The 18,409-nt window shown below is 37.8% G+C and overlaps 1 protein-coding gene across 1 annotated transcript in view; it reads right to left on the reverse strand.

Annotated features, from left to right (window-relative positions):
- Nucleotides 1-2,383: 2,383 nt before the first annotated feature.
- The window catches only part of ST8SIA5 (ST8 alpha-N-acetyl-neuraminide alpha-2,8-sialyltransferase 5), a 156,898-nt gene continuing 140,872 nt past the window's right edge, over nucleotides 2,384-18,409 (reverse strand). Inside the window, exon 6 of the mRNA XM_044089004.1 lies at nucleotides 2,384-12,774. Within this exon, the coding sequence (XP_043944939.1) occupies nucleotides 12,312-12,774 (463 nt within the window). The 3' untranslated portion in view covers nucleotides 2,384-12,311. The remainder of the gene's footprint in view (nucleotides 12,775-18,409) is intronic.

The raw sequence follows: 18,409 nt of genomic DNA on the forward strand, positions 1-18,409 counted from the left end.
ATTTTTTGACAGATAAGTGATCTTGGCTGAGTTCTGTTTTTCAGCCATGACTAGTGTCATGTAGACAAGAACCATAAATATAGCATAATTAAAGCAAGCACAGGTTAAAACAGAATAAAGACTAGAATAGGAAAATGTAAACTGACAATAAGAATGTAATGCAGTAGAATTTGAGTTCTTTTACAACATTGTGTAAATGTTATAGAATAATGATGGTACCCAGAAACAAGCAAGGTAACAGCTGCAGAGGGACCATAGCATGCATGACTGTATAACAAGCACAACCCCCTAGTTTGTAGAGAGGGAGATGCTGTAGGAAGATAAATAACTTTGTAGAAATAAAATAAATCAGGCCCCCTCCATATGTCTTTCAACAGAATAAGGGAGAATGGATAGGACATGTTTTACTATAACAGGCAGAAACTAGCTAATTTGGCAAAAAATCAGCCAGTGTCTCTAAAGCAGTTAAATTTATTTTCTTTAGAAATATGTTGATTAAGAGATTTCTTGACATTTCTCATAATCAGAATTCCTGTTGGCTTTAGGAATATTATTCTAGGTGACCTGAGCAATCTTAGAGAATGCCCATTCATAAGAGGATAGCAGCATTTGCAGGAAATTGGAATTCCTGAGGGAATAAATTCTGTCTCTGTTTACTGCAGAGAGGAGGACAGTATTTTTTGTTTAGAATTTTCTAAGTGAGAGAGCTGAGGAGAAATACAGTTCTAACAGAGATAGGGTCAGTTAATGCATTGATGCTCTCTGTTGTTAGCAAGGCTAATAAATCTAAGAATTTTGTTCCCAACAATCTGAAGCGCAGTATTCTTCGGAGAGGAACACAGAGCAGTAAAAGGCAGATCATAATCTATTCTAGGGAGAAGATCATTTATATCTGTAGATCACCTGGCTTCTGATGACAGGTGGTTAGAAATTTTGTTAGAAGCTTTCATTTGAGAAAAAGCTAAGAATTCTGGGGAAATTAAATGAGAGGTTCTGATCTATGACAATGTAAATGACCTCACTGTGGACCTCCAAAAGTGATCATGCTGGTATTTTGTTGCTTTTTAGGTGTATCTAACCACACAACAATAGTTTTTTTGAGTATTCACAGTTAATCTGCAAGTGTGAAACCATTTTAGATAGTTTTGAAATCTTCCCGGAGGTTGCTGTTAAGTGTTTCTCTTTCTCCTAACATTAATTATGACGACATCATTAGTGCATAATATACATTTTGCCAGCTGCATGACCACGTCAGATCCTTTATGAAAGGTGATAAAAGAAGAGAACCTAGAACTGACCCTTGAGGTCCCTTTTCTGTTAATAGTACCTGTTACAGAGTTGTCAGGGCAGGGTATTCTAAACTGATCTTCTATTTCTTCATAAAGCAGTGGCCAGACAAACACCAACACTAGGGACATAAATCCACACAAACAAAGAAACAAGACTCGCTGGTGGGATAGGTGCCTAAGTCAACAAATTCTTAGCCTACAGAATAAGGTGCTATTTCAAGTCAAACAAAATACTTCTTTGGCTACCTTTAAGGCTAGTCTTGAATACAGCATCCCTCTTCCATTTTGAAGGTGAACACTATTAAGCATTTAAAAGGTTAGTAAACACTTTTAAATGTCTACTTAAAGGTGGGTATGGCTAGGCATTTTATGGTCCCTGTGGTCACTTCCATAGTACTGCTCCTGTGTTTCTGTGTTCAGATCACCTGTTCAACAAGAACCCCTGTCCTAGGAAATATAGCCTACTCCAAGGAGCTATATGCTCGGGATTAGTTGCATATAGCTGAGTTTGCTGAGCTACATGGGATTTTCATTTTGAAAGGTTTTAGCCAATTAAAGTTCAGTGGAACCACTTAGACATTTTAACCTCCCAAATGTTTTCCAGCTAACTCAAAGCATGTGCACAGCAGATATGATTCAAGTAAGGGCTCAAAAGAGAAGGGCCTCCAGATTAAGCACCGGAGCCGATATAAGAGCCCCCTAAGTGAATATGACTGTGGTTGTGACCTTTAGGCTCTTCCTCTCTGTTTTACATTACAAACTGTTGACAGCATATTTTGCAGTTTGATACTAAATGTAAAATAGTTCATATTAGGCTTTTGTTTCATAGGTTCATAGGTGTGTACTAGGCTAATGGCCCTGGAGCCTTTACAAGCCTAGCCCATAGGATTACCCTGGCATCGTGCCACCCAACCTTAGTTCCCAGTGGCTCTGTCAAGTAGAGCCACTGGAGTGATCTGCAGGGTGAATTTTCTATTTCCCATCCACTCATCAAGATTTCTCTTGAAGAAGGCCAATGAGGTGCTCCACTTGACATGTATGGGAAGTCTATTCCACAGCATGGGTATTCTCTGGGTTATGAACCTGTCCCTCCAGCTTGTTCTGTTGATTGTGGTAATGAGCTTGAACTATTTCAACATTTGTAGATTTGCTATTTATTGTTTGGCAAAACAGGTTTAATATTTTGCCACAGATTCTTCCTAAACCCAGTTATAATCTGCTGTGTCCGTGGATTTATCCTTGGTCTTAATTTAAGCATGCCAGGTTTACTGACGTTCATTACCCGCCATACATATGAATGAAATGCTAGATGCTCAGAATGTATAAAAGAAGGCGGAAGTTGACAAACATAATGCAAAAAGCCACTTTCTTGAAAATGCATAAATAGATACATATATTTATTATTATTTATGAAAAAAGATTATTTATTTATTCATTCTCAGTGAGCAACCTTTTTACATTCAGCTTATGATATGTGGAATTCCACTAATGATCACAGTTTGACAGAATAATGAGAATATAAAAGATTCCACAAAACATCCACACAGGATCACCAAAGTGAGTGGGGAGAGCAGACCATCACATTCTAGAACCCGGGATCCTTTTCCTGATTTAAATGGTGAAAAGAATTAGTTAGTACTAGGGGGACAAGGAATGCAGACATTAATATAATGTTTTTATATATTAAAAGGGTAACTAAATAAAAAATAAAGCCATAATAAATGTAAAGCAAGTAATAACCTTTTTCTAGTTTATAAAATATACAGAACGCTGAAGGCAGACACCAGAAATATTGTGCCATTAATCTGTATCTGTTTGCAGGTGCGGTTTGAGAAGGTCAGGAATGGGCAGCTAACCAAACCTTCCTATTTAAAAGTAGACTACATCATCCGTTAAGCAATACTGCTGAAGTAACATTACTTTCATGAATGTTAACAACAGGCCCTAACCCATTTATCTTCAAAAATACTATGCAGCTTAAACAAGTAAATTCATTTACTAGATAATGGTAATACTGTGCCTGTTCTGCAATTACCAAATTGAATATTGCTTCTAGTTATTGTATCCCATTAAAACAGAGCCTGTAACCTTAGACTATAAAGCACACATTGGAATATAGGCCTGCCTTGTGGTGTTCTAGCTAAACCAGTCTGCATTAAGTAAACTTAAAAACACATCACTACAATGTTTAAATGTTAGAGTTCTAAGAAGCACCTCATGCCAAACACCTTGTTACCACATCTTTAGCAAAAGGCTGCAAAACTAATCACAAACTGAATTTCCCAGTTGAGTATCTAATCTCTTCTTTCCCACATAGGTGCCACCTTACTAGGTTCTAAGAATGATTAAACATTATACCAACTTTCCTCCTGCATTATAGTTTGAACTACAAGTGCAGCCCTTCCACCAGTCTCTGAGAAGTACATATCTATTTCAGGGACTGAAGTAACATTAAAAGCATCAGAAAGATGAATACAGCATAAAGTCCTTTAACTATATCAAATGCTGTTATAAAATGGATTTTACTCAGACTAGAAGCACGTCATGTACTGCATTGGCTTGTAACAAAACCAGCATTGTACTTCTGAGGGAAGGTTAGGCATAATGATTAAGGTGCTTTTCTCACCGACACAAGGTACATGGCTTGATTCTCACCTTTGAATGGAAACTGGCTAGGCTTAAAATGGCCTGCAAGAACAGCTAGCCTAATACTTACCTATGAACTTATATAAACGTTCAAACATTTATTCTGCAATTTATCCTGCAATTTACCCATATTTTATTACATCTAATATGAATAAATCTAAAATACAAAATATGACATCTAGCCAGTTAATATGCTCTTTTTCTTTATTATTATGTTTTCCTATTTGACTTTTCTGCAGATGTACAGGGCTTTTTGGCAAGCACTTCACTCTTCCAACAAAAGACTGCACTTTCTGGGGTGCATGATAGAAATATATAGCTAATAAATTGCCAGTGTAGAGATAATTTACCTTTTTCCTACTCTAAACATCACACTAAAAACTCATGCAGCAGTCCACTCCACAAAGTGGTAAGTACCACTACAAGTTCTATTTCTATACAGTACCCCCTACTACTTGAAAAAGTCACACAATCTACTGTCTTCCTGAAGGGGGTAGTAGGTAACGGAAAGGAACAGAAGAAAAAGTGCAGATATGACAAGAAGGCTATAGACAGCAATCCACTAAGCTGTTACCTGTTTTGTAATGTTCTATTCCCAACAGCTGTAACAAGAAATTGTGCCATTTGTGTGTCTTTGCTGTCTATGCAGTTGTACTCTGTTGGATCTGGCTACTTCACAGTATATAGGTGGCATCTGTAATGCATTGTCTCAGTAGCCCTCGGTATCTTTAAGGTATGACATTAGCCTGTTTTATTCAGGATCTTTTCTACAAGTTCCCTTCAATTCTTCTCTTTTGTCTAACATATAATATCCTTCAGTGACAACTGCCTTTCAATAAAGTTGTTCCCCTATACTTGTTTGCAAACAAAAGCCTTCTGTATGTTGTCAGTAAGGATTATGCAATACAAATACAAAACAACATATCAAGACTTGATCAATAGTTTTGCAAAGGAAAAAAAATAACAATAAATGCAAAATTCATTGCATATTTTCCATCACAAAGGGCTTAAAGTATTAGTCATTTTAAAACTGTACATATATGTGCATGCTGGCTCGCTGAAAGAACATTTGTGTGAGGTTACCTACCATAACAGATTCTTGATTTCTGTTCAATTTTCTCATGCCAGCCCACATTTGACTGCCTGAACTGCCAGTCATATGTCCAGGGTACTGAGATTGTCAATCAGAGCAGAATCCCAGTTAATATAATCACAGACAAAACTGCAAAAGCATAACTACACTGCCAGGAAATCTGCATGATAGAAATAACATCCAACATCAGCATTTGAACATATCACTATGACTGAGTCTCTACTACCTTCCCTGCCACAGCCAATAAAACAGATGATGCAGATGTTGTGTGCAATGTTATTGCATCATAAGCTGCATCAAATATACATATATGCCATCATTGATGCATTATAATCTAAGATTCAAGACTGCTGAACAGCATAACAGCCTTCAGAATGTATCATATCACAGTGCTTAATCAATAAAAAGAGTCACAGATGCATTCAGTGCAGGTAACAGCCAAGTGCTAAACAGTTATACACATTTCTGCACAGTCAACAAACAAGCATTAAATACATGAAAGCAAACTGGTTCTACAGTGGCTAGAAAAGCACTAATGGTACTTTAAATTATACACAATAGAATGAAGTGCAAAAAGGAGCAATATAAATAAACATTATCATAAACATAGCTCAGAAAAAAGTGCAACTCAGTGCATAAATAAAGTCCAAGACTCTGTCTTTAAGACCAAAACCCATATGACTTCTGAGAGACGGAGGTAAGAAGCATGGCTAAAAAGATAGAGTGGGCAGGAACCAGCTGACCACTCTGATAAAGGACACATGTTTTTGATTGCCAGAACCACTGTGTTAGTATCATGAGTATCAGCTATGGCTGGCGTCCCTGCTTTGAAGAAACAAACTCAAAGCAGCACATTGATAAAAGAAGAATATCTTGGTCTCTAGAGTTCCCAAATGAGTTTCTAGAATCTGAACTATGGCAACCAGCAGGTGGTCTGTTACATTACATAAGTGAGAACAAACATTTTTCTGGCCTTGACCATTACAGGATGCAATGTAACATTTATCAAACAAATCTAGACAACACTTCTGGCAATACATAAAACATGCCTCCTCCAAGTCCACTAAAATGGCAAACTGCCTGATTTAGCTATTGCCAAGAAAAATTAAATAAATATTTTCATCTTGTTTCTCAGCTATCCTTTTTATAAGCAATCCAGCCATGTCGGGGTCAACATACTCCAGCTCCAGAATGCATGTTTGCTTATAAGCTGCTTCCTCTAATCCAGCATTTGACTCCTTCAGGCTCAGTTTGCCTGCTGCATAACTGTGAGCAAGTCACTTTAACCAGACAGTGCTCCCAGCTACTCCTTGAAGAGGGACACACTTCCAGTGGATTTACTCAGTTAAACAAACAAATAAATAAATAAAACTTCTACGGGAAGTAACTCACTTGGCTGGCATAAGTAGAATCTAGTCTAAAGAGTAAATGTGCAATCAACGGAGTAGGCTTAAAAGACACCAGTGACTACCCAGTCAGTAAGGGTATGTAAATTGTATCACCATTTTCTGCCCAGTGGGCTATGATGATATAATGTGCACAGATATGTCTAAACTTGAACTGAGGTTGAAAAAAATACATACAGCCTTAGGTAGCTTCTGAGAAACTATTACCTAGCTTCTATTGAAAAGGCACCAATAAGGGAGGGGTAGAATTACAACACTCAAAAGGAGAGATGTATAATGGGACTCTCCTGGAAACCAATTCCTCCAAGTGACGTCTGTTTTGTAGGTTGGGTCAGTGCCATGGCATCTGAATATTCTGTCAGTCAATTACCATATACTGGCTTAAATAACTTATTTTTAAGACAACTTCAGAGTTGAAAACATGGAATAAAGTCAAAACAGATGGTATCAGATCAAGGAATCACATAAAGTTGAACATAAGTAAATGACTGAACCCATTTCATAGTCCCAGAGTACTTAGTCTGAGTGAGTATTATGACATAAAAAGCATCATGCTTTAGTGAAATGTTATTTTAACCTAAATTTATATGCATCGTAAGTATGAGTCCAGTTCAGTATACCACAAGATAGGACAAAAGAAGTTTAACCTAGCGGGGAACACACAGCAACAAGTTTAACTACTAAAATTTAGAAAAAACAGGGCAAATGAGAAAGGAAGAAATACTACGTCTTAGGAGTCTTGATGAAGGAAACCAACTGCTTCTGCAAATAACCTAGAACAAGAAAAGTGGGAGACCAGTAAATTAGAAAATTAGAGAATGTAGTAAATTAGGAACTTCAAATCAACATGGCGTAAGGAGAGTCACTAAACTTAAATGAAGGCGTGCAATGAGAATAAATAGAGGAAAGAGGTATGGAAATCAGTGCTAACACCTATAAACACAAAATAAGTTTCCAGAAAGCAATTCATCTCTTCAGAAATGTCAGATCTACTCAGAGTCTGTGTTCTAAAACTGCAGAACTGAAATCAAGCCAGAAAAAAAGATTTTAGGAAATAAGGTTTAATGATAGTATGAAGGTAGTTGGAAGAATAGTGATGTGAATACTGAACAGGTCAAGGAATATTCAGCAGTATTTACAACAGGAACAAATGGAACAGCAGAGTTATTTACCATCACATAACTAAATCTGAAATTCAAAAGAAGGTAAACAGATTACAGTAATTTGTCCAAGTCAGTAGCAAAGAAATAGCTAGACAAAAAAGGAATCATATCTAAAGGCACATAAATAAATTCAGAGTAAAACACACTAGTGGGGCTGACTGACTGAGTCATGGAAAATAATGGATAACATTCTAAAATCTTATACTTGACTGTGAAGGGTAGTTGAGAGTGAATGCCAGAAACAAATGTCAGGGCAATACTTTAGAAAATCACTGGCTCTCAACAAAAGCAGCTTGCAGCCCAGAGTAAATCATTTATGTTCAACATTTCAATGATCTACATCCTAGTTCATTATTCAGAACAGAGATCAGTCAATAAATAAGGATGAGGCAGCTATGGGGGATGTCATTACATTCAACACCAAGATTTCTTGTGAAATCTGCAGTTTTGTCAACTTGTGCACAAAGGAACTCACATCTGTTCCTAAAAGCGGTCTGTGCAGCTACAGTAAATACATGATTTCATATTACATAAGTTACCCCAAGATACAGCAAGCAGTTCAGATAGCAGGGCCCCCAGCCAGATCTCACTGCTATATCAGTTTACTAGAGGCAATAGATTGTAGCAGTGGATGTCTAATTAATTACTTCTGAATTGCTTCCTGGGTGTAAGCATTAGCAGAAAAGCTTAAGCAGACTAATGCCAAGATGCTTTAAATTCATTCTAAATCACAACTTAGCTCTAAATGGACATAATGCAATCCAATTTATTGTAATTCTTTAGTGATGGTGAATGAAGTACTTGACATAAAAAAGGGGCACTAACAATGCAGGAATAGACATCAGTCATTTTATGTGGGAAATTTTTCTAACAGAATGCAATGGATAACTGGTGATAAAGCAAAGAAAGATATAGGTAGGGTTCTCTCTATAATCCCAAAGGAGTGAATAAATGAAGTGACTAAAGGTTTCTCAGTCTTCTCCTGCAAATCCCATGTTCAAAGACTGAACTGGCAAATGGAATCCCTTTAAACGTTACTTGCAATAGGCATAAAGTGGTGAATGGAAGGTCAGTCAGGGGTGAATTGTAGGTCAGTCAGGGGTGAACTGTAGGTCAGTCAATGGTGAACTGTAGGTCAGCCACCAGAGACTGGAAAGTCAGTCATTATGACTGCAACAACAGTTTTGCCGGATGAGGCATGGAATAGTACTAAAGAAGGCAGTGGTGAAACATTTGGTTGTGAGTTGACCAAAGAACCCACAAAAGCATGCATTCAGTAACAGGGCTTGCCCTCACTAACTTTTTGATGACATGAGATACTGAGCAGAGGAGTATAGAGAGCAGTATTTAGCTGGACTCCAGTAAGGACTTTAATATGAGGCACTCAAAAGGTAGCTGAAATTAACCGGTAGAATACAGGAGTGTGATGGTCAGCAGTGAGGCAGGTAGGTTCCTCTTCAGAACATGGGGGATGGCAATAAAATGCAATGGACCACCATGATCAGTCATAAGACGAAGATTAACCAATGTTACATTAAGTGACATGAGGTAGGGTCCACATGACATAGCTTTCATAGCAACACAAGACTGTATAACAACTCAGGTGTGTCAAAACAAATATAAGAGGGAGGGACTTATTAAATCTTAAAGAATGAAAAGCTGTTTATCAGTCAAAATATAATGCAAAAAACAAGTTTGCTCATACACTGAAAAAATAGAACAGCAGAGCAGTGGAACCATACAAGTAATGTATGCACAAATCAGGAGAGAAACTGATGACTTCAAGTCAGGGAGTGATGTAATGAAACAGTAATCAAGTATAATCCTGAGGTGCACATAGGTAAGTGCACCACAAGCAGAAAAATAAAACATGATTCTATCTAAAAAGATACTCAGTGTGGAGTATATCATGTCATTCTGTACATATTAAATATGTTCACGGTTTCATATGGAGTTAGAAGTGTTGTTGCTAACTGGGTAGGGCCAGTATTTTTATTTTTTTTTTTTGAGGTAAACCAGGATAATAGTGATTATAGTAACTTCAACAGCTGACCAGGACACTTTTGTTTTTTTCTACTCTATGTTGAATAAGTGGCACAAGATCTTCACTAGTCATCTGGACTCATGCCACTGCAGGCTGAAAAGACAAACATTTCACATCTTTTCTGAGCAACAGCACCTCAGGAAAGCAGCACCAAACAAAAGACAGGAGTGTAGCTGCATATTATAAAAGAGGTATTTGTCGTGCAGTTGATAAAATGGCTGCCAAACTGCTGACTGTATGATATATATTAGACATTAGAGAAAAGGCTTGAAAAGAACCACAGCAGAAAAAAAGCAAGTATTTCCAGTGTTCTGTAACAAACAGAGATTCTTCATACTTCAGGAAGAGGCAATGAGGAGGGATGCCACACAGCAGACTCCTTCTTGTTCAAACATTGACAGGGTTGTTATTCTTCTGGAAGTGAGATAAAATATTACATTGTCTATAGCACAAATGGTCCCTTCTTCCAATGAGAAATGGTCTCCTATAGCAGATGATGAACCTAAATCCTGTGCCCATTCCCCACATGTTATACATACATGATGATATAACCTGAACACTATCAGCTGTAAGGAGGTGTCATTCAACAAGTGGAGAAGTTTTGTTGTAACAGTAAAAAGTAGGCTGTCGGAAAAGTATTCTTTACCCTTTACATTTTTCACTGCAGTCAATAAAATGGGGGAAACATTTGGCTTCTTAAATGTATGTTTCAGCATCTGGAGTTAAAATCTTATAATTTCACTGGACCTTCTTTTCAGAAAGCTATTGCCCTGTTAGCTTATAGGACACATTTTTATTAAACTGAAAGCTCCATTATTTACACAAAATTATTACAGAATTTTTGAATATTTTATTTCTAACTCTGTAATTTGACCGTAATAATTTGCTAGTGGACTGAATTATACCTATTAAGAGTAAAGCTGCTTATTTAAATGGAATTTTATGTGTTTACTCATGCATTTGAACTGTCACTTAGCTGCTATGGGAGGTATTTCAGTTTTGCAAAGGCATTCACTGCAAAACAAAGCTCAATAAAAAAATATTTCATGTGAGAAGTAGTAGAGTCCCCATACCTTGCATGCTGGAGGTTGTGTCCCCTCTATCATCCTTACTTATTACATACCAAAATATTAAGTACTGCCTGATGGAAGGAAGTGAACAGAATTTCAGCATACACTGAATATGTATTCTAGGCAGCCATGCTGTTGCACAGTCTACTTCTAATGAATCAGTGTGTGATACCAACTGCTAAATGATTTAATCTTAAAGAAACAATTTAAAACAACAGCTGAATTAATGAAAGAATAGAAGAATTAATGATTAAAATGGTGGGCATATAAAGAATTATGATGTGCTCTGCCCTGAGACCTCTTGCTCTATGAAATGCATGAAGCCTCATTATGACAGTGACCAAAGTTACATAAATAATTACTTAAGGAAGTATTTTGCAGAGATGACAAGAAAGCCTTTGTTCTGCAGAAGGATGAGCTGTATCATATGCAAACTGTGATGGGTATCTTTTGGAAGACAAAGTGGCTTATGGCTTACAATAAATAAATTAATTAACTTAGCGATTGGTTAATTAAACAAGACCACATTGCGGATTAACTGAGGAATTTTTGGTAAAAGCAACAATGGTTAAAGTGTTAGTCACCAAGTGCTGTCTCTGTATATACAAATAGGTGGCTACTTCCTATCTGCCAAATTTTGCTAATGAAATAGATTACTATTAACATATCTAGCTATTCAACAACAGACAGAACCGACTAGTTAAGAATAACAAATCATGTGACTTCAAAGGTTTTTTCAGCTGTTCATTCTTGCACTACTCAGCAGGACAGCATGGCTTCAGCACTGCTGTTCAGAACCCAGAAAGTCAGGTCAAGGAGTGAGACAGGCAGTGGATAGCAACAAGTAAACTGCAGCGCCCTGCTGCTTGACCGCCACCTGGAGAAAGGCAGGTTGCAGTACAACATAAGGTACAAGCTAGGAACCAAACAAAATCACAGCACACTGGAAAAAGGGCGTTTCTGCCAGCTGCCATGTATCCATGCACATCAGCATAAATGCCCATGTCCTTTGTAACATGCCGGCATCCTGAGGAGAAAGCTGAAAAAACATATCTTAAATTCTGCTTCAGAAAGCAAGGCAATCATACAGAAGAGCACATAATTTGTTAACCCACCTTTCTGAGTGCAGTGTTGGCAAACTATACCAATTACTAAGCCCATGAAAATATAAGTTTCAGAAGAAGAGAATAACAGAGGTCTGGAAGCAAGAGGCACATAAACAATGAACAGAAATACTTAACCACTTCAGAACTAACCGTATTACTTATTTCTAAAGAGAAATCCATTACTATTTCAACATGAGAAATTTGCTGCACATGTTCCCAAATTGTACTGCAAATGTGCTTCCTTTCTCCTGTTCATTCCATAACAGTTTGAATCTGGCAATAAGCAGTTGTGCATGTTGGCATTATCTGGGCAGTTGACAGGAACAATGCAATTGACCCAGCAATGTTGGAAATTAAACGTAGGCATTTCTACAGAACAATTATTGCATAACTTTTTTTCAGATTTTAGTGAGTCTCTGCCACAAAAGGCAAGACAGGTGACATCGGCTTTTAGGTTAAAATGCTGTCCATTATTAGGACAGACAATAGCACCATCACCTACATGTGTCAGTATGAACATGAAGAACTCCTTTACTGTGCAAATGTAAAAAGTTGAATATCTCTGTGGGCATGGCATGGAAACCAGGTCGTGGTCTAACATTGTCATAATAGTGATGAGTTGTGAAGATCCCTGAGGGGTTCATGGGAAATGCCCAAAATCCATAAAGATGCACCTCATTACAGAGCTCCATTGCAGCAGTCACCAGCATTAACCCACTGCTCAGACGCTTGGCATGTACCCCCTGTGTAGACCAAAACCTTGAGACACTGATCAGGTACTGCGGATGAAAGTAAAAGACGGACTGCTGGGACTCAAAGTCATCCAAGACATACTTGACTCGGAAAGAGACTTCTGTATTGCGGGTGTTGTAAAAGGCAGGTAATAACAAAGATGCATTTTCATATGCTTGAACAGCTTCATAGAAAGGTCTTCTTCTCTTTTCCAGCTTGCTGTACCTAGGGATACAAAAATGAAAGAAATTATTTTACACCTTTCAACCTTTAAGTGCAAGAAATCTAGACAGCACTGAAAAATAGCTGGGGGGGGGCAAAGACCCAAAATCAGGGACAAAGTTTAAATATTGCTCTTATAAACTTAAAAAAAAGTTGCTAAGATAATAGGTTTTGCATTAGCATACATTCTTTAAATGATATGATGGCTGAAACCAAAAATCTATGTCAATAATTTGCCAGAAAACCACACTTTTATGAGGAACAGACCAAAAATACAAGGCAAAAACCTGGACATTTTGTGAAAATCTGGACATTTCAGAGGTCACACAAAAATCTATGATTTTTGTGATGCTTGCTTATTTCACTATTACACAGACACTTCCAAGTAGAAAAAAAAATCACTGCTGATACCTATACATTCAGTTTGTTTTGGTTTCTCTATATAACTCTTCAGTTTGCTACTCTGACTTTAACATAACAGCATTGCTATGAAACATTGTAGCCTTCTACAGGTATTACATCTACCAGTCAAGATATGTGACTTTAAGCCCACTACCAAACTAACCCTGACAATTAGTTATATACAATAGTAAGTCCTAGATACACTCTTTGTAACAAAGTAGTCCCATGTGTAAGGCTTAATACTTACAGTCGTTCTAGCAAAAATATTTGTGCAGTGTAAAAGTATGCTTTTCAGTGAAGTTTATTGATGCATTTAGCATATCTGAAATATATGTGCAGTCGCAAGTCCCTTTTAACACTTGCACATTCATGTTACCCAGTAAGACAACTCCTTGGTATCATGACAGTGCCGCACATTTGTAGCTTCTGCTATACCTGCTCCTTTGTTCCTGTAAATATAACAGTATCAGAAATGTAACACATACAAGACATGTTTTTCATCTGCCTGGGACGTTGCCCAGTGGCTCCTCTACCTTCACCCACTTTGCTTATGCATTCCTGAAGAATGGGAGTCAGGTATTCCCAGGGTAGGCTAGAGTCCTATAGCCCATTTGGTTTGGCCTAGCAACCTCCATTAACCCTTGATTCCTTGAGGAGAATTGGGTAGTACAGAACAGGCCAACTTACTTGCTCTGGGGGAGCAGCCTACCCTCTCTCCCAGGGAACACCCCCTCCCCATTTGCAACATCTCTGAGCCCACAACTGCAACGCCCTGAGCATGCTTTCACACACACATTTCCACTTGGCTATGTACTGTGAAAGAATTATGGTAGAGCAAGCTCAGCAAGCTTGGAACACCTAGTGCTCCAGTAGCAAGCTTGGAACACCTAGTGCTCCAGTAGCAAGCTTGGAACACCTAGTGCTCCAGTAGCAAGCTTGGAACACCTAGTGCTCCAGTAGCAAGCTTGGAACACCTAGTGCTCCAGTAGCAAGCTTGGAACACCTAGTGCTTCAGTAGCAAGCTTGGAACACCTAGTGCTCCAGTAGGTATCACCCATGTGATGAGCCAGAACTGCTTCCTTCCTCCCAAGATGAGTGAGATGGTAATGGCACCCCATACCTACCCTCCTGTATAGCTCCAACAGGTATGTAAGCAGTTAGTTGAACTTGGGTCATCTACAGCATAGTCTGCTCTTTATCCCTCTATATCGTGGAGCTAGCTACATATAGGAAATTTCCATACAGATTGTTATAACCAACGTTGCTGACCTTATTTATTCCTAGTTAATCTGTAACCTCTACAGCTTGGCAAACTACAGCTATTATTATATGTTGTGTGCACTTCCAAACTATATTCTTTAAGATAGAAACATCTAATTATATATGTACAAAAATTATTTCTTACTTCATTTGTATGTTACCGCTGTTGGTTTGTGCACCAGTTCGTATTTAAAAGTTATTTAGTGAGTGCTGTCCAGCCTTCTAGCTTTTTTGCTTTAAAAGATTCTACTATTTTATGATTTATGATCTAAGCAGAAGATGAATTAAGAAGAAAAGTGCAGTTAAAATGGCTGAACAAAATATGTTAAGAATATTTCTTAATAATTTATTAGATGATAAAGATGATTTTGCATGTTTTTATATGATTGTAATGATGTATTAGTTCAAGCCAGACTGTATTACAAGTTTGTGTTTGTATTAAAAGAAGATATGCTTTAACTTTTTCTGCTTTGTGCTATATAGTGGTCGATTTGAATACTTTTATGTCCTGAGTGCTGGTTCGTGGTTGAAGAGTTGTGTGCTATGGACTGAGCACCGATGTTGGTTTGTATGTATGTATATATATATATATATATATATATATATATATATATATATATATATATATATATATATATATATATATATATATATATATATATATATATATATATATATATATATATATGTGTGTGTGTGTGTATACGGATTCACTTTATAATCTCGAAATACTGAAATATTGAATTTCAGTATCTCAAGACTATAAAGTCGAAAACTCACAACCCTGAAAACCAAAACCGCGAAATTCAAAACAGCGAATGTCAACAAAACCCTACACCACACATACAAACACAAATACACCTACCTCCCTACACTACAACAAAGCAAAACAACACACACGAACACAACAAAACAAACACACACCTACCTTTCCTATAAGCAGGGGGGCAAACCCCCCTGCACCACCCCCATGTGGGGGGGCTGCACCCTCCACACCCCGCTACTTATATATACTTACTCTGAGGTTGCACTAAACACCGAAAGACAGAAAACCCACCACCACACATTCTACACCCCCTTGCACAAACACACATCACATACATACAAACACCACCACTCTTGGAAAACTACTTAATCTATCCTACTTCCCAAAGCAGTGTCATGACTACCTGCTAACTACTTTTAGTGGGTGATGCAGTACATAATGTGCAAGTAGAAAGATGAAGCTTTAGTATTTTATTAATGCAGAATAGAAGGGCAAATGAACATGACATCATTTTCTTTCTTTCAAAAAGTGCAGTGATTAACTCTGTAAAATTAATTATTAAAGTATAAATGAACTGTTTATATGGATTTACATGGATCACTGAATGTTTTATGAACCCATCCCCTGTGGAATACTTTGGTTGACTATTGATGTACCTATCTATATATCTATCTGTCAATCTATCTGTCTACCTAGCTACCTACCAACCTATCTATCCATCTATGGCACTTTCATCCATAAATATGACTTCTTCAGAGTCAAACAGTTGAAACTATGAAAAACAATTTTATTGGTACAAATAAATAAAATAATCATATTTTTTTCATAAATTGTCATAAAACAGCAACAGGCTCAAAGTAATCTAAGGGGCTTAAAACACGGAACCAACTCTTAGACAAACTGCATAGTACACCTGTCAAACTGTACTAAATAAAAAATGGCGCTTAGCTGTTCAGCTATCTAGGAATACCAATGTCCACTAGCATCCAAAAAGTATGGGTCACTGTAGGATAAAAGGAACAAAATTTATGTAAGTAACAGACTAATGGCTATCTCCTGTAGTGCTGTTGTACAGAAATGACCTATATTAGGTTTTAAATCTTGAGAATAGACTATTCCAGGACCAACTAGTAAAAAGACAAAAATCTTTCAACATAGCATAGTCCTTGACTACTCTACTAATCAAGATGGCAACCCTCCCACTCACACACCTACCCACACAGATGCACACAGACACAACTGTACACAAAACCTAGACCACACACCAATTTCCAAACATAGCCATGCTAAAACAAACCTGCAATCTAAAACATACAAACATAAACTACATGAGATTCTAACATGGAGAGCAATCCCTAATGCCCACCCCCACCAATTGCAATACCAGATTTACCTTGCAGAAGGTGATGCTTGGCATAGATTCATCTTCAGCTATTGACTCCCACAAGTATAAATTGCAATCCATACCCACAGACACTTCCAGAAACTACATTAAATCACTCATTCTACACAAACATACATGGACCACATCCTGTGTAGCACTCACTCCAACACATGACGTCATCCTTTTGACCACTCTCTCTCACGCACACACACACACACACACACACACACACACACACACACACACACACACACACACACACACACACACACACACAGACATACACACATACAGACACACACACATCGCTGAAGTAGACCTACAACCTCTCCTGTATATTAAAGCAGTTACTATATTAGAAAGAAGCAGACTTATTATAGTTTCATAGGTGTATACTAAGCCAATGACCACTGAGACCTTTATAAAGCATTCCAATTGTATCCCACATGTTTATGTGCCTTAGAGGTTATTTTTATAGGTATAAGTAAGTTATTACAAGATTTACAGCCTGCCTCTGTCCATTAGTGATATAGACGCTAAACCCAAGGTGTGTCTGATTTCCCATTTACTGGTCCAGGTTATTCTTGATAGGGTTAGGGAAGAACTGTGCTTCACATGGATGGGTAGCCTGTTCCAGAGAAGGGGAATTCACAAGACACATACCTGTCCCTCCAATGTGTCCTATTTATGTAGCAGGCAAGGTTTAAGTCCCTAGAACAAGTAATTCTGATGCTATTCATTTTACAGATATGCAAAAGGTCCATCAGAGTGGGATCCAAGGATGCTTTGTATGCCAGTCATAGCCTGCCTCTCAACTGTCTGTAGGAAACAAAGTATAGAGATAGGGCTTTGAGGCATTCTGCATAGGACATGCTGTTTATGCTCCGTATTCATTTTGTGAAGAATTTCTGTGGATGGTCCAGTTGTTGCATATGTCTGGTTAGATATATACTGAAGGAGGCATCATACTGAATGATGGGCCTGATGATGCTGATTACAGTGTAACAATGATTTCCATGGACCAAGATGTCATGACCTTGCTTATAAGTTGAGCAAAACAGAATAATGTCTTTACTACCTTAGACACATGGTGGACAAAACAGGTTAACATCAACATGCATACACAAATCCCTGACTACTAGTTCTACTCTTAGGGATGTGTTATTGATTATGTAATTTCCTATGGTGGCTAACCTCCCAAAGGGTACTATTATGCATTTGATGGCAATGAGTTTTAAGCTATGGCTTTGGCACCAGTCATTTGTCTGTGTTAGTCCCTCCTCTACTGTCTTGGAGGACTCTATGACTGCTCCTAATTTGCAACCATTTACAAACTTGGTTAGCCAGAAACCTTTGACATTGGCCTTGATTTCCAAGATATACATGCCAAAGACCCAGCACGAGGCACAGAGGGAATCTGCTAGTGACTGACCTCTTTGTGAATGTGGTCTCCTCTATCCTAACTTCCTTGGTCCTATCTGAGATCTAGCTGGCTATCCAGCAAGTAACAAAAGGGGTTATGCCTACATCTATGAGTTTGTTTACAATGCTTGAGTGAGATATTTTCTCAAATGCCTTCTCCAGGTCAGTGTAGGCAGAATGCACCATTTTCCCCTCATCCATTGCCTTGGTGTTCTTCTTAAAGAAGTCTACCAGGCTGAGTAAGCATGATTAGCCCTTGATGAAACCAGATTCACTTTGATCCAGTGTTTGAAGGTTTTCTATGTCATTATTAACCATTTCTTATATAATTCTTTCCATGGCTTTGCGCATGAGACTAGTCAGACTTATGGGTCTGCAGTTCCTAGTGTCTGTTGATGGCCTGC

The sequence above is a fragment of the Protopterus annectens genome, chromosome 1.part1, assembly GCF_019279795.1.
Source record: "Protopterus annectens isolate FY-2018-M chromosome 1.part1, PAN1.0, whole genome shotgun sequence".
Classification (NCBI taxonomy): domain Eukaryota; kingdom Metazoa; phylum Chordata; order Ceratodontiformes; family Protopteridae; genus Protopterus; species Protopterus annectens.